Source organism: Oryzias latipes, chromosome 23 (genome assembly GCF_053564925.1).
Source record: "Oryzias latipes strain Hd-rR chromosome 23, Olatipes_Hd-rR_3.1".
NCBI classification, from domain to species: domain Eukaryota; kingdom Metazoa; phylum Chordata; class Actinopteri; order Beloniformes; family Adrianichthyidae; genus Oryzias; species Oryzias latipes.
Genome location: NC_136259.1, coordinates 17,061,103 through 17,088,646, shown reverse-complemented (window position 1 = coordinate 17,088,646; position 27,544 = coordinate 17,061,103). Strand labels below are relative to the sequence as shown.

Genomic DNA, 27,544 nt, shown 5'->3' with positions numbered 1-27,544 from the left:
GTTCTGATGGTGCAAATTACAAAACTACAATATTTCCATCAATCAATTTCCTAAACAGATATGGAATGGCAATGTCCCTGTTTTTACTGCTGTACCTGAATAATTTCCATAATAGGGGCAGCTGACAGCAAAGCCTAAAGAAGAACAGCAGTGAATGAGCAGGTTATTGTGTGAATGGCTTTACTATATAAAACATGAGCTCTTAAGAATAAGTTGGAGTGTCAAAATAATCCCTGGATAGAAGGAAAGAAATAGTCAGAAACAGAGTGACAGATGTTCCATGTTCTTCGAGGGATTAGTGTCTCCCATAATACCACGGATTGTCTGCTACTCATTTGGAAGTTGACACACACCCGCACAGGGCATGAAAACTTGTATTTGAGTCTAATATCCAGTTTATATAACTGAATCTCACATCCTTGATGGTTGGGTTTGATTAACTTATTAATTCTGTTTCAAGTAAATAAACTGCAGGAAGAAAATGATTCAACATTTGTTGGTTTTAGAGCGATTGTAATAAAAACATAACCAGGAGCTCAATTGCCTCATGGCATGATCAGATCAGCTGATACCAAACATCACTATTACAGGATTAATGCGTGTAATATTAATGGGTCACAATGGGTAAAAATGGGTTTCTTTATTGTAGTAACTGTTCAGATAAATGAGACACTACTCAGCAAATGCTACACATGTGAGACAATGTCTAACTGAGATAGTGTAGTCAACTGTTGAATATATTAGACCTTGTCACTGTTTTAGCTGATTCAGCTCCGTGAAATTGGGGGATCTGTCAAGAATCCTCTAAAAGGCTCATGGACTATTAAAAGAGTTCCATATCCTAGTTAATGTATGAAGATTAGCTGCATGCAAAAGGCAAAATTTTGAAAAATACCCCCCCCCCCCCCCAAAATAAATATGCTGCCAATATGGGCAAACACATCAGGGTGGCCTTTGTCACAGCTGGTTAGTGATGTAATTTTCTTGTTTTGATTTATTTTGATGCACACTGTTGCATAGAATACATTTGTCTTCACTGAAGTGTAGCCGTACAAGTGTAACAGTTGTCAGGCCACAACATGACCACAGGCGATGAAACCGCCCCCTTTTGGTCTGCTGCTTTGCATTTCTGACATTTTTACAATTCTTCGCTGTTTTAAATGGTCTAGTTTTTATTGCTCTTGTGACATTAAAATATTCTGAGCATGCAGCAGAGGTTTAAAATATTGCCAATCCAAATTTTATGCCAACATTATCAAAATGGTGATGCGGCATTAAATCATAGAACTGAGTGCAGGATACTCTCCCAGTAAGAAATTGATAAAATTAAAAACTTACCAAAAAAATCCTGCTTTTCAGACTATATTTCTAAAATTATCAAAGGTTACATGACTTTATTGTAGAAATGTTTTAAGACTTGATCAAACATTTTCTCATCATTTTTTTTTATCCTGAAAGCACAGTTCAAGTAAGGTAAACAGAGCTTCAAAAAAGAAAAAAAAGGCAAACTATTTCTACCTGTTTTGGTTTTAGAAGGAGGGACTGCGGAAGTCATTAACACATAAACAATATTGGACTCCCAAAAAAGATCTTCTGACTACTCAGAAGTAGATGGTAAATATTGTTATATAGAACTTAACTTCCTTTTTAGACGGCACTTTACAGTCACAGTCCCGTTCAACCATTCACGGACACTAATGGCAGCTCCGCTGCCTAAAGCTGTGGTCACACCACATGCAATTTGCGTGTCAGGGGCGTCCAGTTTCAATATTAAGTCAATGTACAGACACGATCATAGGTCCTGCAGCATAAACTGATCATATTTTTATTTTTTCCTTTTCAGACTAATGCAAGACAGCAAGTAGTTAAACCGGGTCAAATAAAGATGGAAGTACCGCTGAAAGCGGCTGTCATTTAGATGCAACTCCTACGGTAGATGGTGAACCTCATTGTAGGGGAAAAGTCTCTAAATGATCTCATTAACCTTATTAACCAAGATATGCTCCATATGCATGTGCACATAGAGTTTTACTTTTGTAGAGCTCTTTAAAATAGATAAACCTGATCTCTCAACATTGTCCTTGTCTTGTATGCATTGCAAATGAGATGTACAGTCAATGCTCTCATATAGTGATGAGGATAAAAACTTTAGACAGTAGCTCCTCCCACACCCATCAGCAAGGTCAAGTTTATGAAAAAATTATTGGACAAGTGTTGAACCGTGCATTTTATGTGTGGCAAAAGAGAGATTTCTGATACAAATTTGATGCACAATTGCGTTTGGTGTAAATGCAGCACAGCACTGGCGCCAAGCAGGACCAATGTCGGGTTGCAGTGGGTTTCAGGGACACTTCAAGACATGGCTGGGCAGGGCGGGCACAGAAACAACTACCAGCATGTCACATGACTTTTATTACACCAAATAGCAGTTTTTCTGATTTAAAATGAATACCACAGGCAGCAACAACTTGTGAGTAGAATTCGTTAATTTTTCTGGAAGAGATATGACAAAAATGTGTATTTAAATTAACAGAATATTAGGGGGGCGTTTTAGTGCACAACTTGATGATGTAATGTAAAGGCGAGATGGAAAAGCCACCACTGCCAGGATGAGTTGGACCACCTAGGATGGATGAAATGATCTTCCTTATCTGCAGTTCATTGTCACACTTTACTAAATTTATTTCTAAACACCACTTTGTGACTCACAAACCCACTGTCCAGTTTGTATGGGTTGTTTGATGAACACATTTTTTCCTACGTTGGCCCCTCCTCATGTTAAGATTTCCTAAACTAATAGCCACTCAAACTTGGACACTGCAATCCTATGTATATACGTAAGATGTAAAGCTTCTCCAACAGGCAGGGGAGGCAAAGACCACAAAGCTTGTAAATCAGCTGCACGGATATATGAATTGTTTATGTAAAATATAAACCATTATAAACAGTTATTAGGGCCTTGTTTTGTCCTTTCAGAAATACTGTGCGCTTAGCTGCATGGTCAAAGATTTAGAGAATTGCAAATGAGACATCCAAAAGATTTCTGTATCCACAAAAAGTTATGCTTTCCTTTCAATCTAATGTACATCAAGGGCTTTTGCTCAAAACCTCAGAAAAACTGCCTTTAGTTCAGCCTTCAGTTAAAACATTTAAATCAATACAAGCAAAGATCATAAATCTTACAGAGCAAATCCTTCTAAGCAGGTTATTGACTGTCTTGCTGTGCACTGCCCCCTTCTCCTTTCAAATCTTATTTTTTTCCTTGGTTCGCTTTGCCCTGCACTCCACTCAGACCATCTTTTCACACCATCCCACCTACATTTTAACTTCATTAATCTGCATGGGCTTCTCAAAGACAGATGGCAGCAGACCATGAAGAGAGGAAGCAGCTGGCAGTGTGAAAAGCACGTGTAACAAACACTAAAACAAACAGAAAAATACTCCTCATGTAGGACTTCATGAATCACCTCCTTTTCCAACATGAAAGTTAAAACACGCCAAGGGAAAAATATTGTGTCAAAAACCGCATGGAACGCAGCTAAAGCTGCTATTAGCTGCAATAGGTTGCATTACTCACCAGGTTGGAGTTGGTGGCATTCGAGTCATCCTCGGGAAAAGGGATGTAGACGGCTAAGGCCACACAGTTAGCAAAGATGGTCATCAGGATGATGATCTCAAATGGTCTGAGACAAGAGTTGAGGAAGTAAAGAAAGCAAAACAAATACAGCATTGGCCTAGGTTCTATTGTACGGTGGCCATTAAGTGCAAAGCCCACCTACAAATCACTTCAGGCAAAAACATATCAAACATCACAACAACATTTAAAAAAAAGCAGAAACAAATGTTTAAAAAGTAACATTACAGTTTAGAAACCAAAATACAATTCCAAAAGAAGTGAAACGAAATTAAAATAAAAAAAACATTCAGGAAAAAAGAAAAATTCCAGAATAGAAAATAAAATGTTAAAAATGGAAATTAAACAAGAAACCGGAAAAGTAGTTACTATTGGTCATTGCTGATTGGATGATTGCCTTTGATTTTTTTCCAAATGCATCTTCAATGTCCGTATACTGATAAAGGTTTTATGATTAGTACGGATCATATCCAGTATCGCTCCATGCCAAATAACCTTCAGGTGAAATGATGGACAAACATCATCATCCAATCATCGATGTCCGATACTTTTTACCTTTTCGTTTATTTATTTATTTATTTTTTGGCCAATGTATCAATAATCAGAACAGAAGAAGAATGATGCAACTTTGCAATAATGAAAAGGTTGGAACACTGCAATAACGCGTGGTTCGTGCCTCGTGCCTCTCTACAATTCATAAAAATGTTCTCTTTTTCTTAAATTCCATTTATATTTATGATAGGTTAGTTTTGTTTTAATGTTTTTCTGTCATTTACTCTGACTCGAGAGCTTTAAAGAAAAATTCTGATGTACTTTTTTTTAAACATTTAAGATCCAAATGGCAATGAACTCTCCTCTTATCTTAATTGTTTTAACATTTCATTTTGATCTCTGGAAATAACTTTAGTTTCTCAAATGTTTTTCTTTTTTATGGAACTTGGAAAAGGTGAAAAACTTGCAACGTTTCATTTTTATTTTGTTTCATTTCATTAGTATTGTGTTTTGATTTCTGAAATGTAACATTGTTTTTTTTTGTTTCGATTTTTTAATTGTGACAGTCAAAATTTTAAGAAAATAACTGGTATTCAGAGTAGACTATTTGTTTTCCTTCCATTTTTTTTTAAGTAAATCAAAGTATTAAACGCATAGATAGTTCAAATAAACAGGTACAAGTATAGTTGCTGACTGTGATGTGGACAATGTATGCATTAGTTTTGAGAATTGAGAAGGCAATTTTTGTGGTGTAACTCCTCTACACCGAAGCAAGGGTATGTAAACACGTGGCAAGCTACATACACAGCTAAGAGAGATCAAAAGACTTAATTTATGTTCTTTCTCAACAATAAGACGCATTGAGTAACATAAAAACCTCTTTGTGTGGGCCGGGAGGGGAGTTGCAGACGGCACATGTCCTAATATGGGAGCGACGAGGAGCAGGCCTGTCGCGTGGAAGACGAGATGTTGGACAGGGGAAGAGAGAGCAAGATGGAATGAGAGGAGAGACACAGAGGGGTTTTATTTGGAACGGTCCTTGAGAGGGGACTGACCTCATTATTTTAGGCCTTCTGAGGGAAAAGAAGGACCAAGCGAGGGGTGGAAGCCGAAAACGGGAGAGAATGTGAAGGAGAGATAGAGGAGGTCTGGATTTCATCAACACAGTTACAAACTGCCATTGCTGTCACCTCCTTCCACCTCTTTGTTGCTCTACTCTTCATGTTCTTCTTTTATTTCTATTTTTTCTATCTAAATTCATCCTTCCCATTTGCCACATGTGAAAAAAAAACATTTTTATGCGTACCTTACATTACAGCAGTGTAGCAATGGAGACGAGCATGTGAAAATGTGTTTTCAGAGCTTGAAGCAAAGCACAAAAAAACAAAAAAAGACAACTCGTTTTGAACCTTAAAGAACCAAAAACCTGAGATATGCCTTCAGGTGTTGTCTCTAAACCCATTTTTTTAAATGTATATAATAATAACATTTGGGAATCTGTGTACTACAGTGGTGGTAAAAAACAAACAAAAAGAAGAAATACTTTATACTTTTAAACAAACTAACCTCTTGACACTGGTGTCCACTTACAAGGACATCACATTGTGGGTTTTATTCCCACTGTAGTTAACTACCTGGGTTCCTGTGACTATGAAATTAAAAAAAAGGCATATCAAACAAGAGATCAAGTCTCAAAAGTTGAGTAGAAAATAAAATACATTTCTAAGAATCTAAAAATCTTGAATTTTTTGACATTTCGTTTTTCAGTTCTTACATTAATTAAAAAAATAATGTTTTTAATTGGTTTAAGGAGCCAACTGGATTTTTGTTTTCTTTTTGGTCATATTCAAAGTAACCTTCAGCAGTCTTTTTCTACTGTTGAAACATTCCTTGCAGTAATTTTGCTGAGTGTGGTTACCCCAGAGAAAAGAACAAAGCTCCAATGACTTCTTTAGCAGCATACAGGGAAAGAGAAACATGGAAAATAATCATTTTAATACATTGTTTGTGTTTGGATTAAGCACTGACCTTTGAACAGTGTCAACCACAAGTTCGTTCAGTTTATGCAGCCTGGGAGCAAAAATGCATCAAAATGAATCTCTGACCTTTGTTCCAGAGTCTGATTAAACTCCCTTCAGGCATGACAGGTCTCAAACACAGCCTTTGACTCAATGTGGGCTACTCATTTATAATTTTAAGGAACCCTAGAGGTCAGCTTATATCTACATGTTATAAACAAACTTTCTTTGTGCTTCTGACAGCAAAAAAACCCTCAAAAATCTCAACATTATCTCATGTTACAAAAGAAATATCCATCTTTAATGCCACAGAATAAAAAAAACTGTTACACTATTACACAATCTCCTATCCTGTCAAACAGATAAAAATATCTAAAACATAAACTGATGTATTCAGGGAAAATATCTCTACAACTGGCTGAACACATTTCCTTATGTGTCAAAGGAAGCTGGACAGTACAAAAACGTGCTTCTAACACGCCGTTAACAACTTAAAAAAACAACCGCCCATTGTGTTTTTACATGAAAAGTAGATAGACATAAATATATATTTTATTTCTCCGGGTTGCTCCTTCTGACCTCACAATGTCAACCATGATGCTCAAATGCTATAATTACACCACACAAGTGATGGCTGTGTGTCTCAGTTTTTTTTTTTCATCTGCATCCAAATATGTGTGTGTTCTTCCAGAGTGTTAATGTGTAGTGTGTGTGTGTGCATATGTGTGAGCTCAGAGAGTCATGGTGAACCTGTTGAGAGCAGTAGCTGTTGTCATGGTAACAGCCGAAGGAAGGAAGAAGATTTCAAAGTGTTCGACCTCAAGGAAAAAGAGACTCGGGAACCTGTTCTGTTCATCAAGAAAGAAAAGTCCATAAAGACTTGTATTACATTTTATGAATTTAATAAAAATCAACACTAAACCTAAAATAAAATAAATTGAACAAATTTACAAGCCGTCTGTTTAATGGGCTCTATCATTGTGATTTATGGGCCAAAAAATATGTAGTTGCATTTGGGTATTGATTATGATTGCCTACTATTTTGACAGCAAGGACATATTATTGATAAGGCTTAAAGCATGACTGCAAATCAAAAAATATAGGTTAAATTTAACATAGGAAGTTTGCATCCCCTTAGTATATGGAGTGAGGGTTTTATTGGAAAAAAAGAAACTTCATTGTATAAATGCCAGTAAGTTTTTATAATGATTTGCTGCTTGAAAGGTGAGAATTTTCATTTAATCAGCTTGGTAAAAAGAAGTAAGACTGATTCCTTTTTTTGATTCAGACATATTCTGAGTTTGCACATGTTTTGTCGTGGAACCGCGTTTTAGATTTTCAAAAGATGGCTTCAGATTTTATTGTAGAGTTATAAGAACTTTCAATTAGTGTCACCAAAGTTCAGGATTAGCTGGAGATACAAGAAGCCTAAATAATTATATGTCCATTATTTAATTTTTTTTTAAATATTATTGATAAAATTGACAAGGTTGAGAAAACTGTTCTTGGATTTTTGGACCAGTTTTACTTGCAACTACTGAAAAATGTGCAAAATCTGTTTAATTGTTGAAGATGATTTAACCTATCAGCTTTTCCAAACCAGGTCACATGCTTGTATCTTATTTTCTTTATAAATATTAACATAACATATTCTCACCTGTACAATATATATTTAAAATGTCCAAGACAATGACTATCTTGAATTTTTGTTTACAAAAAGATGAATGCATTAGGTCCAACTGAAGGTCTGTGATTATTAGGTCTATATCACAGCAAATATACTGAAATACAGTAATTTAGCTTAATTCACAACTTTTCAAATCATTTACATTTTGATTTAAATGCAAATCAAGAAAATATAAATGTATTTCTCAAAATACAGTGCTTAAATGACATTTGTTTGGTTATGAAAGACAATTTTTTCAATAGTTACAAACACAGAACTAAGGTGAAACTTTTATCAATAAAATGATGAATACCTCAATTTAAAACTGATAGAAAAGCAGAAATTTCATTAAAATAAAAGACTTTATGAATGGACGCTAGATTTCAAGGATGATTAATTTACATTAATAATTTATTTCTTCAAATTATACCAAAGTCATGAACTCCCCACAAAAATCTGAACAAACGTATTAGATTTTAATTTTGGGATTTAACTTTGTGAAGACAATTTATGTTGTGAAGTGTGACAGATATTACATTTAATTTTTGCAAATATGCAGTTGTCTTTAATAAGATGCTTCCATGAATCTACTGCAACAAAGATTGCTAAATGCAATACAATGCATGAAAGCTTGTATCAAGCAAAAAAAAACTCAAAAGTTTTCCTAGTTCCATATGATCCACCTACTCCATCCCTTCCTGCCCTCTCTGTACATTTGCTCTCAACTTGCCATATAATTTTTCTTGTTTACCTGTCCCTCCCTCCCCTTAATACCCGCATGCCCCCTCAGCCTCTTTGCTACTTTATCTCCTCTGTTGACATCCATGTTCTGCCCACATCCCTGCCCTCCTCATTTCCCTGACACTTCCTCTCCTTCTGTCTGGTGCAGATGATGTGTGGCTGTACACTTCCAGAGGCAATGCTAATAGTGACCTGCGCCTTTTATTGATTACTTTGATTGTGGCACTGACTTCCTCTGTCTCTCTTCACTTCTTCTATTGTTTGTCACCCTGATGGAAGGCCCGGTGCCTTGTTTTGAAGCCAGAAAATGAAAGGTAAAGAGGTAAAAAGAAGAATATTTGGATGGATAGAGAGAAGAATGACACTTTTGACTAGGTAAAGCAAAATAATGTGCATGGACCTACACGTAAATTACAAGTAAATACACGTTTCAGGCTTCTGTGTTCAAAACTCTTATGTTCACATGTTGCTATGCAAGTTTTTAAGCCTGTTTATGGGCTCTACCTGCAAGATGTGCAACAAAAGTTAAGCCAAATAACCTTCCGCCAGTCAGGAACTCAGATTTGGTAGTGACGTATGGGTAGCGCCCTTTTCAAAGCATGGAAGTGCCAATCGTCTCAAAATCGATCATGAAGAAGAAATTAATAATTCACACACTGTACTACCTTGTGTTAAAATCGCATTGAAGAATACCCATTTTGCTCATTCTTGAACGTTGTAAACCTTGCTTAAAGCTGAGGTAAAACATCCTGAGTTAATTTCTAGAAAAAAAACACACAAAAACATTTACTACTTACTAATACTCTCAATGATTTACGTAAAATCATCTATATCATCAAACTGAATTACAAACAGCTCTTTGGTCTCTTTTGATGAGGCTGCAGAAAGTATTCTCATGTCCTTAAACTACAATTCAATCCTTTTTCTTTATCAAAACTAATACTCTCTTGGTCCTTATTAAACAAACAAATCTTTTTACATGGTTTTAGAGAGAACTGAAACACAAAAACTATTTTATTTCTGTGTTTTAAAGGATACTTCCACTCTACGATGCTGATGCAGGCTCTGCGGATAGGGTTCTTGAGTGTGAGACAGAGCAGAGCCCGCGGCGGCCTTGTGGCTGTCGTTGTGGTCTGTTTCTTGGGTTTGGCGCTATAATGCTGTCTTTTCCTTTGCGTGGAACTGGCCGTAGAGATGGGCCCGCCCCCTCCCGACCCAAGTCCTGTTCCTCCACCTGACGCGGCATTGCCCATCATCTTTGCCTGCCGCGCAGCATCGATGGCCGCCTGCCAGCTCAGGGCTGCCCCTGGTGTGGGGATGTGCTCAGGTGCAAGACCAACCACACCCACTCCGTGGTTGGGCCCGCCCCCTCCTCCACTTCGATCGCCATGGCTCTCGACACCACTGTGCTCGTTTGTCAGGCCTGGATGAGGGGGACGAGGAAGCGTAGGGGGAGAGTAATCGGAGCCTGGAAAGAAAATAAAAGTAGAAGACAGATCATTAGCAAACCACATTTTTTAAACACCAGGGAATCGATTTATCACTTCCTTTTTTAAACAATTGATTTCACTTCTTAGTTAAATTCATCCCACATGGATCCTTGAACCTGACATATTGTTTCAATTTTTGGTTCATCACTTGAATTTGGACGTGCAAAGAATTATTCAGCTGTTTTTGTTAAAAACTATCCTTGCACAACAGATTCACTCTGACAACTAAAGTAAGTATAATAGACCTAACTACATTCACTTTGATGTTTACTTTCTCTATTCATTGTCTCCAAGTGTTTTAACACATTTTTCATTAAAGTCTATTTCATCTATTTTATTATAAAGCTCTACATCCTGTTACTTACAAAGTAGGGCTGTTCATGTTAATAAGAAAAAGGGCTGCAGGTTTGTGTTTGTCACAATGGACAAAAGGATTGCATGACTTGATCTGTTTTGCAGAGAAAATTATCGAAGTTAGTCAGGAAAGAGGAAAAACATGTAGTATTCATGTCTGAATAAAAGTAATCTTTGTCAGAATACATGGTTTTCACCAATTCATAGAGGAGACATGAAAAAGATTGGAAGTCAGACTAAATAATGTATCTATCCAAAGATCAGAAAGAGTTAAATGTTCTTTGATTATATCTTTGCTGATGCAGTTCAAAGACCCTCCAATGAAAATATTTTTTTGTGTGTTTTTAATTTACTCTCCACATGCAGACAAATAGAACAATGTACATCTTTGTTTTTTCTTCTGAGATGGTATCAGGCTCAAAACTGTACGACTGGATAGCTTCAAGATTGATCGCCATTTTTGTTGCATCGGTAATGTTAGGTTGGTGTTGTGAGGGGCTGTAAGCTAGCAGGAAAGTGTAAACGGATGGATGACGGGAAGTAAGGGCTGGGTTGCTCTACTCCAACAGTCCTACCCACAACTCAGAGGCAAATTTGTACTAAACTAGTGCTGCTATGCATAAACTACTGTATGTCCCAGAAATTGACAGAGGTTTTTGGATAACTGGGAACGCCTTTAAAATAGATCAAAAGATGATTGAATTGGGTCCTAAAGTAAAATATTAATTAGTGTTTGGCAAGTTCTGTCATCACAAAAGCCATCCTCAAAACTAGGTACTGTACTGCATTTTACTTACTGATAGGGTCAAACAAATCAAAATCATCTAGTTTTGCAACCGGAAATACTTCATACCCAATACAATAACCCTGCACAATAACTCACAATGCAACAGATAACCTTTGCCCAGTTTTTCTTTTTTTGCACATTTCTTTTGCACATGTTTTTACTTGCACTGTCTGTAAATAGCTTTTTAAATTATACCACCTTATTGTTTGCATTTATACTACATTTTGTTTTTGTTTTTATATTATTCTTATTCTTTTTTCTCTCTAACGTTTACAATGTTGTCAGTTGCAATGGTAACGAACCAATCTCCCACGTGTTGGATCAATAAAGTAATTCTGATTCTGATTCTGATTTCTGAACTAAAATAAATATTGCTTCTTTCTCAATAAATTAACAAAAATCTTTAAATAAAAAAAAATGCTCAACATTTTCAAACCGAGCAAAACCTTAGTAAAGAACAAAAAAGACAACAACAATAATTTCCCAATTTCATATAATCTAAAATCTAATTTAGCACACACTGTTAAATAAAAGTTTAGTAAAAAATCAATACAGATCTCCTGTAAAGTTAATTAAATTTTGTATTGCTACATCTAAGATAAAGGAACAGTGACAAAAACATGTGAAACACAGATCTAACTGAAAAGAGATGACAATACAATTGGTAACATAATTATGATAAAAATGATCAATTTGCATTTACTTTGTTGCTTTAAATTAAGATCACCTTCCCCATTTTTACATGAAGGAAAAAGTTTAAGGGAGGGGGCAGGGTTTTCAGGGCCTCTTTTTTTCTGGCCTAAATGGATTTAGAAAACCCTAAACCCCTGCCCCCTCCCTAATTAGTTACTGACAATTTTGTGCAATATGGTAACTTTTATCCAGTCATGTTTTGGATAGTTTGTGTTGTCGGGTTGTGTAAACTGTTATGACAAATGTTAATCAATCAGAACACGAGACTGTGACCCCAGGCCAGCAGGAGGGCTTTACAACATTTTGCCATGTTTTACATTGATAATGAAATAGACATCCTGGGAAAAGAAATGAATTCATCATTAACCTGTGTTAATCTGTATTCAAAAAAAATTTGAGAAACTATCCCACAGTTTACTGCTCAAGCTACAAACAAATGCTCGACTCCACTCTGACTGTGACTGAGTTTGAAACTGTGTCCAATCCTTGTGACTAAGATTGTCCATTGGCACGTTTTGGGCATTGACCAAAAAAAATAAAGCTATTAGCATTATTCACCACTGTCAACAAAGAACTACCAATTGATTAAAGTGAAAAGCACAGATAAGCTGTACAGCAGAGCTATTAGCATGTTATTCAGAAAAAAGGCAGAGTTGGTTGCATTTTCATATCATACTGCATTTCCTACTGCATACAATTTATTTCTGTAGCTCATGTAACCACACACTGAATACAATCCCTTCCAGCATATTGTAATTCTGCAAGATCAGTTTATCTCAGCCTGCATGACCCTCTCACTGGGAGCTCACTTCTACTGAGAGTGTGCTTTCTTTGCATGTATGTGTGCACATGCATGCGTGCGTGCATGTGTGTTTGTGTATGTATGCTGCATGAATGAGTGTGTGAGGATTATAGGATAGTGAAACTTTAATAATACAGAGCCCAGTAATCTGTATGTTGGAGCACATGTCTCTGTCCTGTTACATGACTTTGCATTCATCATGCAGTGTGGGATGGACTGTATGCGTTACACCATGGATGAGACTGAGAGGAAGAAAGAGAAAAGCTGAAATTGAGAGCAATAGATAGAGTGAGGTAAACACTTGTATGTATAAGTAGAACATGCAGAAGATAGATAGTAGGAGAAAAACGAATAAAATATTCAGTGACCTGTACATATAATCTTAAAAAAATAAAACGGTTCCAGAAAAAGACTGCTTCACTGGAACTGACATTGCTCCAGTAATATATCCACTCATCAAATGGTGAAAATTACAGTATAAAACTACATAACAATATTTTTGCCTGTGATTTTAAATACACACTCCGATGAAAATTGTGTGAAGTTGTTTTAACATGTTCTTGTGGCATGTTTCTGATGATGGAGGATTAATAGAAAAGAAAGCATGAAAAATGCTGTTTAAAAAAGAGCTTATTTGTGATGTAAAGGATTTGTTGCTCCACAACACAATGGTTAGAGTAAGGGGGGGGGGGGGGGGGGGCGAGGTTGCTCTGCACCAGCGATCAACAACTCTAAAGCAAATGTTTAATGAACCGCTGCCTCTCTGACGAAACTATGTCCCAGAAAACAACAGTTGTATTGGCTAAAAGCGGCATTGTCATAATTAAAATGACCATTTTACAATAGATCACAAGATGGTCAGACTGATTCCTTAAACTAATGTACTTGTTGTTATTGATGCTCTGTCAAAGTTATTTTAAATCCAATCTTTCTTTATGTAGTTTTCATTAATGTTTTTTTAATTCCGTCATTTAATTACATTATTCAGCACATTTTTAAATATGAAGTGATCAATTTTACTAGTGCTCAACAAAATATGCAAAAAGATTGACAAAATCAGCCAAAATCATAAAAGCACGTCTTTCTGAATTTTCTCACCAAGCAACTTTTAACATTTACACTCCTTTGAGAATGATAGAAAATGGAACCAAGTGCAGCTCACCACGTAACCACTAGGTGTGTGTTCCACATGATGATTGGATACAAAGAGGAACTATAATAAACGTAATACTTTTTGTTCATAATGAATCACAAAATTATGCGCAAACACAGGCATTTTCTTTAAATTTACAGAAGAATAAATATATGTAAGGTGTGGAGTTCACAAGACAATATATGGTCACTGTGTGTTCATTTTAAAAAGTTAGGTCTTTTTGCCAGGAAAGAAATTATTCGTGGAGCATAGTGAGTATTAAGCTTCCTCAAATCCTTTTTTCAAACTTTGACAGGCCAGCCCTTTTTTTCTGTGGTAACGACACATGCTCAGTTTCCCTAAGACAAAGTTGTGACACTCACTGTAAGCAGTTTGGGTGGCTGACAAGTGCCTAACAGAGATATTACTATTTAGTGTTGGAGCTGCTTCTCTTTCTGATCTAATCAAAGCTGTATTTTCTCCTTACATGCATCAGTGATTTCTGAGCACTTGTGTGTCTGTCAGCAATCCTTCAGATAACAAATGAGCTTTCAGAACTGACTAAATCTATGTTCATCATTTGATATAATTTGGCATATTCTTCTTTATCTTTCAGCTGCTCTCTTTAGTCGCCATGGCAAATCATTTTCTTCCATCTAACCCTATCCTCTGCATCCTCCTTGCCCACATAGCCACCCTCCTCCACAAACCTCCACTTTAGTCTTCCTCTAAGCCTTGTTTCTGGTAGCTTTAACTTCAGCATCCTTTTACCTACATAGGCACTGTCCCCTTCAGGAAATATCCAAACCATCTCAATCTGCTTCCCTGTATTTATCTCCAAAGCATCTAACATGGGCTCTCACCCTGTTGACCCTAAATACTTGAAGTCCTCCAGCTTCTTCAGCTCTGCTTCCTATAACCTCACTGTTCCACTTGAGTTCCTCTTATTTACTCAAAGATACAGTCTTGCAGCTCTTCTTTCCAGAGCAAACCTCCAGCTCTCTAGATGTCCCTCCTCCTGCTCCCTGTTCTCATGTGTTTTAAAGTCATCTGCAGACATCATGGTCTATTCAGACTTTTTTCTAACCTAATTTGATAGTCTGTCCATCACAGCAAACAAGTAGGGGTTCGAAGCTGATCCTTGATGCAGTCCCACCTCCACCTTGAACTCACCACTTTCTTACAACCCCCATACAAGTCATGCACAACTCCAGTCTTTGCCACTACAAACCTCCTCATGCAAACCCCAGCTCCTCTCTCTGTATCCTGTCGAAGACTTTCTCTAGATCTACAAAGACACAATGCAGCTCCTTCTGGTCTCCAGATGCATCCTCAAAGCAAATATTGCATTTGTGGTTCTTTTCCTTGGCTGGAAACCATCCAGTTGCTAGTCTCTTGAACACACAGGATATCTACCTTTCGTCTTTCCACCCTGTCAGCCAACTATGTGGTTTTCCTCTAAATGATGTCACTAACCCAGACATGGAGATGTGCTCACTGATGTTTTTGTAGAGCTCTTTGAAATAAAAAAACCTGATCTCTCAACATCATCCGTGTCTTCCATGCAATGTATTTGAGATACAAAGATATACAGTTAATGCTTCCATGTAGCAATGAGGCTGAAAATCAGTAGCAGTAGCTCCTCCCACATGTGGTGGGAGTGTTGGGTTTGTGAACACACTGCTAGACAACTGTCCAGCTGTGATTTCGCTGCACATCGAAACAGAGGCAGAGGATGTGAATTCACATTCAGTGTGAATGCAGCATAAGTTCTACACTCCTGCCTTTCTTTCTCTCTATTTCAGCAAACGTGCCGCTTTCCTTTACTTTTTTAACAAAAATATTCCTCTGTAGCTAAACAGCAATGGCAGCGGCCGTTGTTAAACCATTGCCACAACAGATTCGAAATAAGATTTCTGTTTAAGATTCGCAAGATTTAATTTGGCTTTATATACATGACGGATGCTCTTTTAGACACAACTGGTTGCATTTATCTGGACTTTGGACTGGCACACAAAAGCACCTTTATGTGGTTTTATTTCTGATACGACTTTGACAAATATAATTAAAAAAAATTGATCATTTAATCTAAGTACATTACATGTGCATTACATTACATGTAGTTTCATACTGGCAAATAACCAAACTCTCAAGCAAAATTTTAAAAATGCACCATTGCACAAGCATAAAACAAGATAACAGCATTCAAACACGAGCATATGGGGAAATGTTTGATCAGATTTTATAGATAAAACCTTGCCTGGTAAAGCTTGTCAGCGTTCACTGTGAATCTGAAGTAAAGCCAACTGAGGCGAACTTCAATGAGAGCTTAACTGCAGTCTTTAATGAGCTGTGATACGAGCTGAAGTCAGTGAAGCCTTTATCTGCTTAATGATAAAGACAGGAGACAGATGCTATCACTGTAACTCTAAGCACTCTGCCTCAAAATGTCATTGCAACACTACGCATGTTTGCAACACTCTTGAAGCATCAGATGAAAAAAAACTTTAACAATCAGATATTTTTCTGCCTGTTTAATTAAGTAGAAGAAGAAATCAGACCACCCACTTTTCATATATATTTTAATATCTACGAGATACCCTTCTTTTATCCACTTGTTCTACTCATGCGTTTGAGATCTATTTAAGTGGACAGTGAATATGACATTATCAGTCAATAAACAGATGTTGACAGCTATTCAGATACTAAATAGAAGGACGCACACACATTTGCAGACACACGTTACAGCAGCTCTGATATTAAAGGAGTCCAACTGAGGTCCAGAAAGCTAAAGTGGGCCTAACCAATGGGATTTATCCAGTTCAGTGCAGTCATCCACCAGCCCAGCTAAATTGTTGCTTATAAAAGATGACCTTCTTTTGCTACTGTACCTCTTTTTCTTCCACTTTCTACTTTCTTTTTAACCATTTATTCTGCCAATCATCATTGCTAAATAATTCGTCCACCTTTCTCCCTCCAGTTTTTCTCCTCTTGTGCTGACTTGCACTGCACCTCACCCTCTTCCGTCTCTTTTCCAGCTTACAGCTGTCACTCCCTCCATTGACTCTAGAAGCAGACAAGTTCATTTTCAATCATCCTTTCTGCTTTCTCCATTAATCTATCTCTCTCATCTCTCCATTTCTCCACATCTCCCCTCTTTCTCTCATTTTTTTCCTCTTTCTGCACGTGCTCCCCTCTGTCATTTTCCAACTGGCAATTATTCTCTCTCTGTTGCTTACATCCATTTATATAGCTGGAAAGAGAGAGTTGTCCATCAGTATTCTGACCCACCGGACCTATAGAGCTACTTTGAAATCAGATTCAAGCCCAAAACATAAACACAGACAAAAATAACAGGGTGCTGATGGCTTTTTCTTCTTTGTCACAAAGACTGTCAGTGTGTCCATACTGTTAATGGCTTGAATTGCCTTTCATCACACCAATTCCCATTATTACCTCTGCTATAAAGATAAATAAATAAACCAAAGTTGCCTAAATCAAATGTATCCACATCCAAAGCTTATACTTCCAAAACTAAAAACAAAAGAATAGCAATTAAGTCAGATGTATACATTAAAATCCCACTCCATTCATATTTTGCTCTATTTAAAAAGCGTTCCCAGTGGTCTTTTAATCCTGATTGGGACATTTTTTGCCCAAAATAAATAAATAAATAATAACCTGTGTCGTTTTTAAGGACATAGTTTCTGCAGAGGAGGAGTTCATTAGAAATTTGCCTCTGAGTTGTGGCCGGGACTGGTGATGTGAAATAAGCGTGCCCCCATTTTCCATCATCCATTTATTTCCATGCTATCCCACTAGCTTACAGCCTATCACAACCCCAACCTAACATTACTGCTGTCACAAAAATGGCGAGCAATATTGGAGCTATCCAGCCGTACAGTTTTGAGCCAGATGCCATCTCGGATGAGGAAAACAAAGACGTACATGTACATGGATCTAGTCGTCTACAAGTGGGTGCATCAGAATGGAGTGGAGAAGGGAGCTTGTGCCCCAGCTGCTGATTGTAGCACCTACTAGCTATAAGCTTTTTCCAACAGCATTTTTTGTCTGGTTCTGATTCAATAAAGATTTGAATAAAAAAATACTCATAAATGCAATTTTAAGCTTAATTTTCTTTTACAGGGTAGAACATGTTAAAAATACACAAAACAGCATTTTTATCAGAGTAGGTCTTTAAACAAGGAGCTGCACATCCCCCTTAGTGTACATGTTTGTATGTTTTTTTCACACTCAGACCTGTATCCATTTTTTTGCCAGTTAAGCATACTGCACATACACATCTGCCACTTTTATTGCATACATAATTTACGTGCATGTAAACAATGCAGAAACCCACCTGCTCCCCAGGAAATACAAGATACACACACCTGCTTTCCTTCATCTTTGACCCCATCCTGCAGCAGATGATCACTGTATATGCTGACTCATGCTACATCATCAGCACATGCATGGCATTAAAACACCATGCATTCATGCAGCAAAAAAAAGCTGACTGCTTTGCATGCTCCCATGAGTAAAAGATCTATCTGCTTGATACATTTGTCTTATTTTTGTACTGCCCATAAAAAATGGTTGCAGGAAACCATGGCAACCTAATGTAAAAGAATGGAAGTTCTTTCTGCAACACTACAGCACACTTGCTAGCTTCTGCTGCACTTTTCATTGCAGTGACTCAGACTGTGAAGGCTTCATCATTCATTCATTTATTCATTAAATCGTAACATACTAACTGGTGTCAAAGGATATGTGGGAAAAAAAAATGAGACAGGGCTCGGATCGACATACATGAGACACTTTTATCAACCAAATGCTCAAGAAGACTGCATGTGTGCAACACACGCAGCTATCCTTTATTTCTAACAGCAGATTGTTTGTGTTAAATGGTGGGCATTCAACGCCATCTATCACTAACTTTCAGGCAATCCTATATGGAGAGTTAAGAAGTCAAGTTTTCTTAAAACTGGCAGGGGAAAACATCTATGACATTTTATAGCACACAATGTAAATAATTACATTCAAATCATAAAGCATATGAAAGTGTTCTTACTGAATGGCTATTTTTAGTCTCTCTTTAAGGATTCAAGTGACTTCAGGAAATGTATTGAAGTGTTTCACTGGGAATATCTTTTCTGTTTTTTTATGTAATTTATCCCTGTTTAAAAAAATGCACTTATGGCAAATCCTAGGAAGATTAAAATAAAAATGCATGGATTTAGGCTGCTTATTTCTTATTATTTGATATATTTATTCTCATCTTAAACAACCAAAGAGATGCGAGCCAAATCCATGAAGTTCTTTTGTTTTTAAGACACAACTAAATGTAAAAATTGTTTTTTTTAATGCATTTCTTATGGAAAGGTACTGAAAAAACGACCTTTCTTACAAATGCAGAAATTAAAAATAAAATTACTAATTGCTAAAGAAACAAAAAAGTTACTAGAGTACATAAAGGTTTTTAAAATAGTATCAAACTGTAAAATAGAAAAAGAAAAACTCAAAAAATGTCCCAAGATACACACGAACAGGTAGTCTCTACTTTCTGAGGTTATTTTTTCTGTTATAGCTGACAAAGTATTGTTGCACCACTAGCGCTGAACCATCAACCTCTGTGATGCTAAAAAAAAGAATTATGGGGATTAAGATTATATTAGACCAATTCTAAAGACAAAAAAATAACTTTAAGGAAGTGGCAAAATAAGAAAGAAAGAAGAGCAAAAAAGGAATTGGTGAGATGTGCAACAGACAATAGGAGGGAGGAAAAGCAAAAGGAAGAAGGCTTATTTAAACACACACAGCAAGCACACATATTCACACACATAGTGCAGGCAGAGATATTAATAACTCTCTATTAATATTCATCTGCAGTGGAGTGATGTTAGGTTAGAGTAACCCAGATACCAACCGTCTATCTTCTGGAGTCTCCCTGTGCATTGCTGTTTATGTAGAATGTGCAATGTGCTTATTGTAACGTACATATTTACTTTTTTCCTTATCCCCTAATCTGTCCAACTCATTTCAACATATTTTCTTCCTTTGTCACAGCCTGTAGGACCAACAAGAGCTGTGGAGACTGTGTGCGACTTTTGAAATGTTAACTAATTTGAACCACTCCATATGCTGAGACATTTTGTAAATTGTCAATAGAGAATTGCATTTTACTTTGAATTATGGGTGGAAAAAATTCCCAAATTTAAGTTCTAGTGTAGTTCTGTACCGTTTATTCTCTTCTTCTTTTTGTCTCTTTCAATGCTAATGAGCATGTGTTCAATTGTTCTGTCTGCATTCTCTTTTTTCTACACATCTGTAACTTCTATCCCTCCTTCTGTCATGAGGAGGAGGAGGGGTGGCGTCTCCTAGAGTGTACCACCTGCCTTTCAGACAATGCACTCATCACAAGTGGCCAGCCATAATTGCAGATTGCTGTTCCCGTGAATGAAAAGTCACAGGCTGACAAGGTCATGTGATCCAAAAAGGGTGCAGAAATAAGGCACACTTAGAACAGCTAGCATTCAGTTGCTATTTATCTAATTTTTTTAATTAGCTTAAATGTCAGTTATACTTTTAAACCACAGGTAAAAGGAAAGAGGGCAAGCAAAGTACTGCTAAGGATTTTATTTTAAACCCTAGTATAGTAACCTATTAACCTTTAAAATAAAACACTAAATTGAATTGATGAACTAAAGCATGCAAGAAATCCCTAACAGTCTAAACGTTCAACATTATTGTCCCTTTCTATTTGGCTGATCATAGTGTTAAAATGCAAGGACACAGGTCGGCTCAACAACAAACTTACAATCTATTTACTTCAGGGTGGGCATTTAAATGGTTACATATGTGTTTGAAACATTATTTTCTTTTGGCTTTTAGTTGTCATTATTTAATAGTGAACTTTCAAAAACTATGCAGGGGGCAGAAAATTCACACATTCAGCAAAAACAGTTACCGTATTTGTTTATTTTCAACCAGGGGGTTTTAACCTGCTGCTCTGGAGCCACATCTGACTCTTTTACCCCTCCATTATGGCGATCAGGTTAAAGAAAAATAAAAAAGTTTTAATTTTAAAAAGTAACTGTAAAACAAAAGTTGTAAAGGTACAAGAAAATAAATTAAATATAACTTAACTGATTCACAAACTGATTGCTATTTTTCCAAAGGGTGAAGTAAGATTTTGTGGCTCCTACTGAGTCGTATTCAGTGAAAAATCAACCTGAATGACCCTTTAACTGTTAAAGATAGCTAACCCCTGACCTAAACCATAAAGTTGTAAAACTTGGAAGCAATGTTTTAGATGATCAAATGCATTACTTCATTTAAAAAACTTAAAAAAGGATATATTAAGAGAAGCATAGTTTAACTACCCTTTTCGTTTTATGGATCTTTAGTCCCAAGATACTTAAGGTCAAGCAATGCCACCAGCCTACCAGATGATTATTCATGTCGTGGGAACTGATCCATCACCAGTACCCAATTCTGTTAGTTTTGTTGACAAACACTAAATCATCAAGAAAGCACCGTTAGCAAACTTTAAACCTTATTCAGAATGACTCTCCTTTTCACTCAATATCTTCTTACAGTTTTATTCTCATCTTATGACCACAATTATTCTTATTATTGTCTGTTCTTGGTCTTACTGACACCTTAGTCTAAATATTATAACCCTGTTTAGGAAAAATTAAAAAAAACTGTCAATCTATAGATTACAGTGTAAAAGGATTTTAAAGATTACGAATAGAAAAAAGATCAATAAATGTCGGCAGCTGACCACTACAGTATACCTAATGATCAGGTTCTATTGGTATAGTACATGTTTACTAGTATATTGAGCTTCATTGGAGCAGAGAAATAGTGCAGCACAAGCTACCACATTCTCTAAAACTGTTTCTAAAACTTAACATTACTTAGACAATGGCTCCCGCAACACAATCACGATCGTTTCCCCTCTTTTTTATAGGCAATGTTACTCCTGCCTACAGAAAAAGAGACAAACAGATGACACTTAAGAGATGCCTCTACTTATATAAGAGTTGTAATCTTATCATCAAGCCATCTTGGAAAAACAACAACTTCAATACACAACAAATTGATCTTTAAGAATGAACTCATGTTGAAAATCTAATTTGAAGGGGAAATAACCCTTAAAAACATAACAGGTCATACATTTCAATCTTTGAGACCGTTTTTCCATTTTGCTGGACTTCAGTACTGTGTGTATCTATTTGTCGACCCTATTTCCAAAACTGTCAAACAGCCAGTTTGTAATTTTCTTTGTGTCAGACAAAACAAGAAAAATGCACTGAACATTTTTACATCAGCCCCTTCATCAAGACCCCACTTCTTCTTCCCCGCTCTGCTGGCTGTGTCAGCTGGACTCACCTGTCTCACTCACACAAAGTAAACAGACCTTGTTACTGATCAGTACCGATTATCTAAGCGTAATCAAAATTTAAGGGGGAGGGGTCAGTAACAGGCTTTTACATGTTAAAATATCATCATTGTACAGTCGATTAACCAAAGATCTGATTATACTTAGGTCAAAAAAATAAAAATAAAAGTAGCTCCTTCTAGTATTACTGGACACATTTTGATGTTTAGCATTTTACCTACAAATCTCGCAGCTTTGTGGGTTTGGGTTTGCCCTATGAATGCCTTTGCCGTCGTGTACAGACCTGTACTCCCCACCTTTCTAACTCTTAACAGTTACACTTCACCAATATCTGCAATAACATTATTTCTTTGTGTCTGCAAAATAAAATGTCAGGCCTGTATTATTATAATTTTTTTAAATGTCTAAAACCATGTTTGATATTCAGCTCATCTGATCGGCAACATAATGTTAATTTTACACGGTTTTCATTTTATGCAGTTCCGCTGAGCCAAAATTTGAAGCTTCATCTTGATGTTAACATCCAGAAAAGAGAAATTAATAAAACCCCTTGTATTACATTTTCCATCCTTGTTTCATGCGCCACTTTAAAGTTGTTTTGGAATCCGTCTGTATTCCATGCTGGAGATGATGGACCACATGATTGCTAGCTCAAGGCAGTTTTTTTGCAGCATCATACAAACAGGGTTGTTTAACACAATTTTTTTCAAAGTATCACATTGTCATTTTTGATTAAGAAATTAATTTGTGTAACCAGGAAAGACTGTCCCGAAGTAAACTGCCCATCCTGATCCAACTTCTTTAAAACGAAAGTTAAATACACATTAATTCAAAGGGATTAGAAACGTCTTAATTTTATTTCCATCGGTACAACTAAAGTTTTTAACCAGATTGAAGGGAAGAATCCTAAATTTTAGACAATCAAAAGAAAAAAAAAGAAAAATTCTTGATGCTTTCATCTGATTTAAGAAATTAATGGAAAACTTTTTTTAAAGAACAACTGATACAAACAACGTTTGCTATTTTTATTAGTTATTACAGGTAAAACAAGCCGTAAAAGCCAACATTTAATCACAAGATTCCATAATAAAATCTTTTTAAAGCAGTGGGGCGTTGGTGCGATGTACTTTTACAGTTGGATCAATAAGTGTCCTTGCAAGAGAAAAACAGAGACGATATATCCTGCATATGATCTCAGCGGAACAGATATATGGACCTGCAGAGGAAGTGTGGTCTGAGGTCCAGAACAACACACCAGGGAGTCGTCAAGTGAAGTGCATGTATGCAGACAGGCTCTGGACAATAAAATATAAAGAGCATGCATTGGTGCACTCATTTCAGGGTGCACCAGTGATTAACTGACGTGCCTGCATAGCAATAAAACCCTAATGAATGTGCTCTCATAGTTTAGCTTCACAGTCTGGCAAAAGCACAGTCTGAGGAGGAGTGTTAGGATTATTACCAAGGCTTTACCTGCATCAGAGGTGAGTAGACATGTGGACAGATGTTGCAGCACAGCACTTTATAATTCAAGGTTTCCACCAGCCAGTTTCAAACTCTCTCTTAGTGTGTCTTCTAACTTGAAACGTTTCGAGGCTTTAATCCACTACTTGGACAGTCTGCCAAGATAACTGTCATTCAATGTCATTCGGAGGACTATGCTCTGACAACCTAAGATACACATCAAAGACACAGAAACCAGAGATTGTTCCAACTTTCGGTTCAATTTAGCTCAAATTATTAAAAGTAACCTTTTTTTTAAAACTTAATTTTATAAATCATCTTGTGGTTAATGTCAACTTTCTCTGCTTTGACTCATCAATTTTACACAATTGTGTTCATGAATGGATTAAAACTATACGTGATCATCTGACATATTTTTAAAAGATAAAGTTGAATATTCTGAATATAATATTTACAGTACAAACAGGTTTTGAGTCGAAAAAAAAACTGAGACCAAACAAGGACAGTCATGAGTTTTTAACCAACATTCACACATTTTCTTTAGCAGACTGCAGTGCATGTAAACTTCATGCTTTCTTACATATGTTATGGGGAGCGGTAGGACCCCAAAGCAGAATCTGACTCCGAGGGCAGTTAAGCAGTTTATTCCTCACAGGACAAGGAACAGAAATTAGACAGGCAGTTGAATCAGGGAGCTAGACTTGAAAACCACAGATATGTAGAGCAATGGAAAAGTGATAATCCGGCATGGAGAAGCAACAGGCTCAGGCATTTAAAGACCTTGATGAGATGAGGATCAGGTGTGCCATGTAGGGAGGCACCAGGGAAAAAGTCAGCCACGCCCACCTGGTCACACTGATCACAACAACATACATGTTTTCTGGCATGCTCTTTGACCTATTATTAAACAATTATTTAAAGTGTGGGTGACAAGGCCTATTTTAATAAGCCAAAATATAGTAAATAGTCTCTATTTCATGTTGCGATTGTTTTTAATATTTTTCGAAAAAGAATAAATAGCGAAAAACGCGATATAAACAACGAGGACGGCCGCCGGCTTCACGCATTCCGCCGACTTCGCGCCGCCATGTTTGTGACGTAACGAAAGGCAGACAACATGGCTAGCACCGATAGCGAAGCACAGAGTGATGCTACCGTCTCTATTAGCGATTTATCATCAGATGAACAGAAAGATGAAGAGGAAAGTTGCGGAGATTATCATGATGATGAGTCACTTTTGCAACCGTATCGATTCGAACCCTTTTGCGAAAGTGAGGAGGATATAGCAGAAAGTAGTAGGTCTAGTGATGCCGATGACGATAGCCAGCATGAAGATTCGGCTAGACTCCAGAACACGGCATGGTTAGTTGCCTTTCGTGATTTTATAATATAGCATAGGGAAATTTTTATATCAATATATATACCGTATATATATTAAACGTTAAACTCACTCTCTTTTGTAATAAATAAATTTTGTAATAAACGTTAAACTCACTCTCTTTTGTGCCAGCTTTTCGGTCACAGATTTTCTCTTTTTGTACTGGCTACTGCCAGTGCTGGTACTGGGCGTTTCTGTTTCGGACGTTCCCACTAGCGATCTCTTGAAAATGGTGGGGATTGCGTTCGGTTTCAATACTTTTTTATATCTGACATGCATTCCCATATCTTTCATGAGCTGTGGTGTTTCTTCAAAACAGTCTGCCTCAAAATCTTCGCTGCATAAAGTTGACGAAGCAGTTGGCACCCAATTCGCCCTCGTTCGCTGCACTTGTTTTGTCCATTGTTTCAGCAGCGTTTCGAAGGGGGGTCTAAGGGCAGGGATGCCAGTATAGCTTAGTCAGTTTGTTAGTTCATTTTAGTATTTTTCTATTGAACTCTTTGTATTCGTGATCCTTTTGATTTCATGTTTTACTTCGAAGCCCATCGAGACGACTGTTGTTGTGATTTTGGGCTATACAAATAAAATTGAATTGAATTGAATTGAATTGAATTTATACACAGATACACTTTCACTAGATGTATTGCTACATCCAGCTGCCACACAACGACTTGGCATGTTGATGATTAACAGATTTAAACACGAGAGAAACGAAGACTACCTGTTTTGTTTACATGCTGTCCGAAGCGGAACTGCGAAAGTCAATGCCTTTCGTGACGTCACAGGTCATATCGAGGTCACTTCCAGCCTGCGCTCTAAGCGGCAAATTCAAATCTCTGATTCCTTCGAAAGATGTCTATTATTCATATGCTTCGGATTTTTTTCGACGCTAACTATTGGTATCAATAGAATCAGCGTTTAAAAGGCTTTTTTATTTGACAAAGTTGTTCAAAGCATGGCATCCACACTTTAAGATATTAAGCAGCACTTTTCCATGGACTTGTAAAAACTTGACTTAAATACCACACTGCTAAGTCCGTCTCACTTACATAAACCTGTAGAAAATATAAACAAATAAAGCATTTTTGTGCAAAATAACTTGTAACTATTGCAGGCTTACTTTTAACAATCAATTATTTGTGATGGGCTCTGTTTCAGAGTAGTTTTTCATCTGCCACTGGGAAAGAAGAATATTCTTGTCAAAGTGAGCATGACTTCAGGACATTTTGTTCCCCTTCTGTCCTTAATACCCTAACTTGACTCCTGTCTCCAATGTCCCCTCCCAAAAAGCTTTCTGTGTTCTGATTCAGCTGATCACTCACAGGGATGTTAGAGCAAGGCAGAAGCTCACATTTACTCCGAAAGATGCCAGAGTGGCCATTAGTCTGGACCTAAATGAGTTACGGGATTATGGCACAGCATGCAAAAAGATGAAGAAGACACCAAGCATCTTTGTCACAACTGTGTGTAGATAAGAAAAGAAAAAAAGTCTAAAATTGGGGTTAAAGAGAACAGACACTCAGGTGGAAACACTGAAGACCTGGAAAGTAATTGAGTATTAACAATAGCCAGAGTAACTATAAGCTTAGTTAGTCCTGAACAATGACAGAATCTAAGTGGGAAATGTAAACATGTAGAAAAAAGTAAAAATAAAACCAGAAAATTCTCCAAAGGACAATTGTGACATCTAATCAAAAATGAACAATAAACCTAACATATATGTCACCGAGAGACCAAATCACTAATAGTTTAAACCATTCAAGACCGGAATCATCTGTAATTGACATTATGATGGGATGTAATGTTATTTTATTCTTTTAAAAACTTGATTTTTTTACACTTTTATTAATAGGTTGAAATTACTTTTAGAAGTTACTTCTATAAGTATTAATTGTGTGTGGGATCATGGGTAGTACTGTAATAGAGAGGAGACGGGAGGGTGAAAGGTGGGTTAAGGTTTTTTTTGTGATATTGTGTATATTTTTTGTTTGGAGTTACACAAGGCATGAGAAGCGCTTTTTATAAATAAAGTTTGAATTGAAGTTCTACACCAGACAATGAGGCTAAAGAATGATAAAAACTTAAAGGAAAGATTTAAAAAAATATTTTAAATATTAATATGACCTAAATTTATGCTAACTTTTAATCACTCAACAGGAAAGATAACATTGCACCCCAGCAACAGACTGTCCAGGGTATACCCTGCCTTCGCCCAACATTTAGGTTCCTGCAGCCCCGTGACCCCGTAAGGGAATAAACAAGTTCAGAAAATGGATGAATGGATAATATTGCACAGATAAGATGTGTGGCTGTGTTTATGAAATAAAGTAAAACTCACCGTTTTTTGCTACGATCCCATCATAAGACCACATCTCTACAGCATTTAATTGGAACACAATTGTGTATGCTAAGACTAAAAGTAGATCAAAGAAAAGTCATTTCAGTAAATATGAAGGATTTACAGTCTATTTAAAAAAGTAATTCAA

At 36.7% G+C, this 27,544-nt stretch overlaps 1 protein-coding gene across 31 annotated transcripts in view; it reads right to left on the bottom strand.

Moving 5' to 3' along the window:
- Nucleotides 1–27,544, bottom strand: part of cacna1c (calcium channel, voltage-dependent, L type, alpha 1C subunit) — a 192,246-nt gene that overhangs the window by 113,666 nt on the left and 51,036 nt on the right. For all 31 annotated transcript variants that reach the window (XM_078942241.1, XM_078942259.1, XM_078942245.1 and 28 more), the window contains exons 2-3: nucleotides 9,590–10,019; nucleotides 3,578–3,683 (exon numbers count right to left, since the gene is read on the bottom strand). In XM_078942241.1, coding sequence (XP_078798367.1) covers nucleotides 3,578–3,683; nucleotides 9,590–10,019 — 536 coding nt within the window. The remainder of the gene's footprint in view (nucleotides 1–3,577; nucleotides 3,684–9,589; nucleotides 10,020–27,544) is intronic.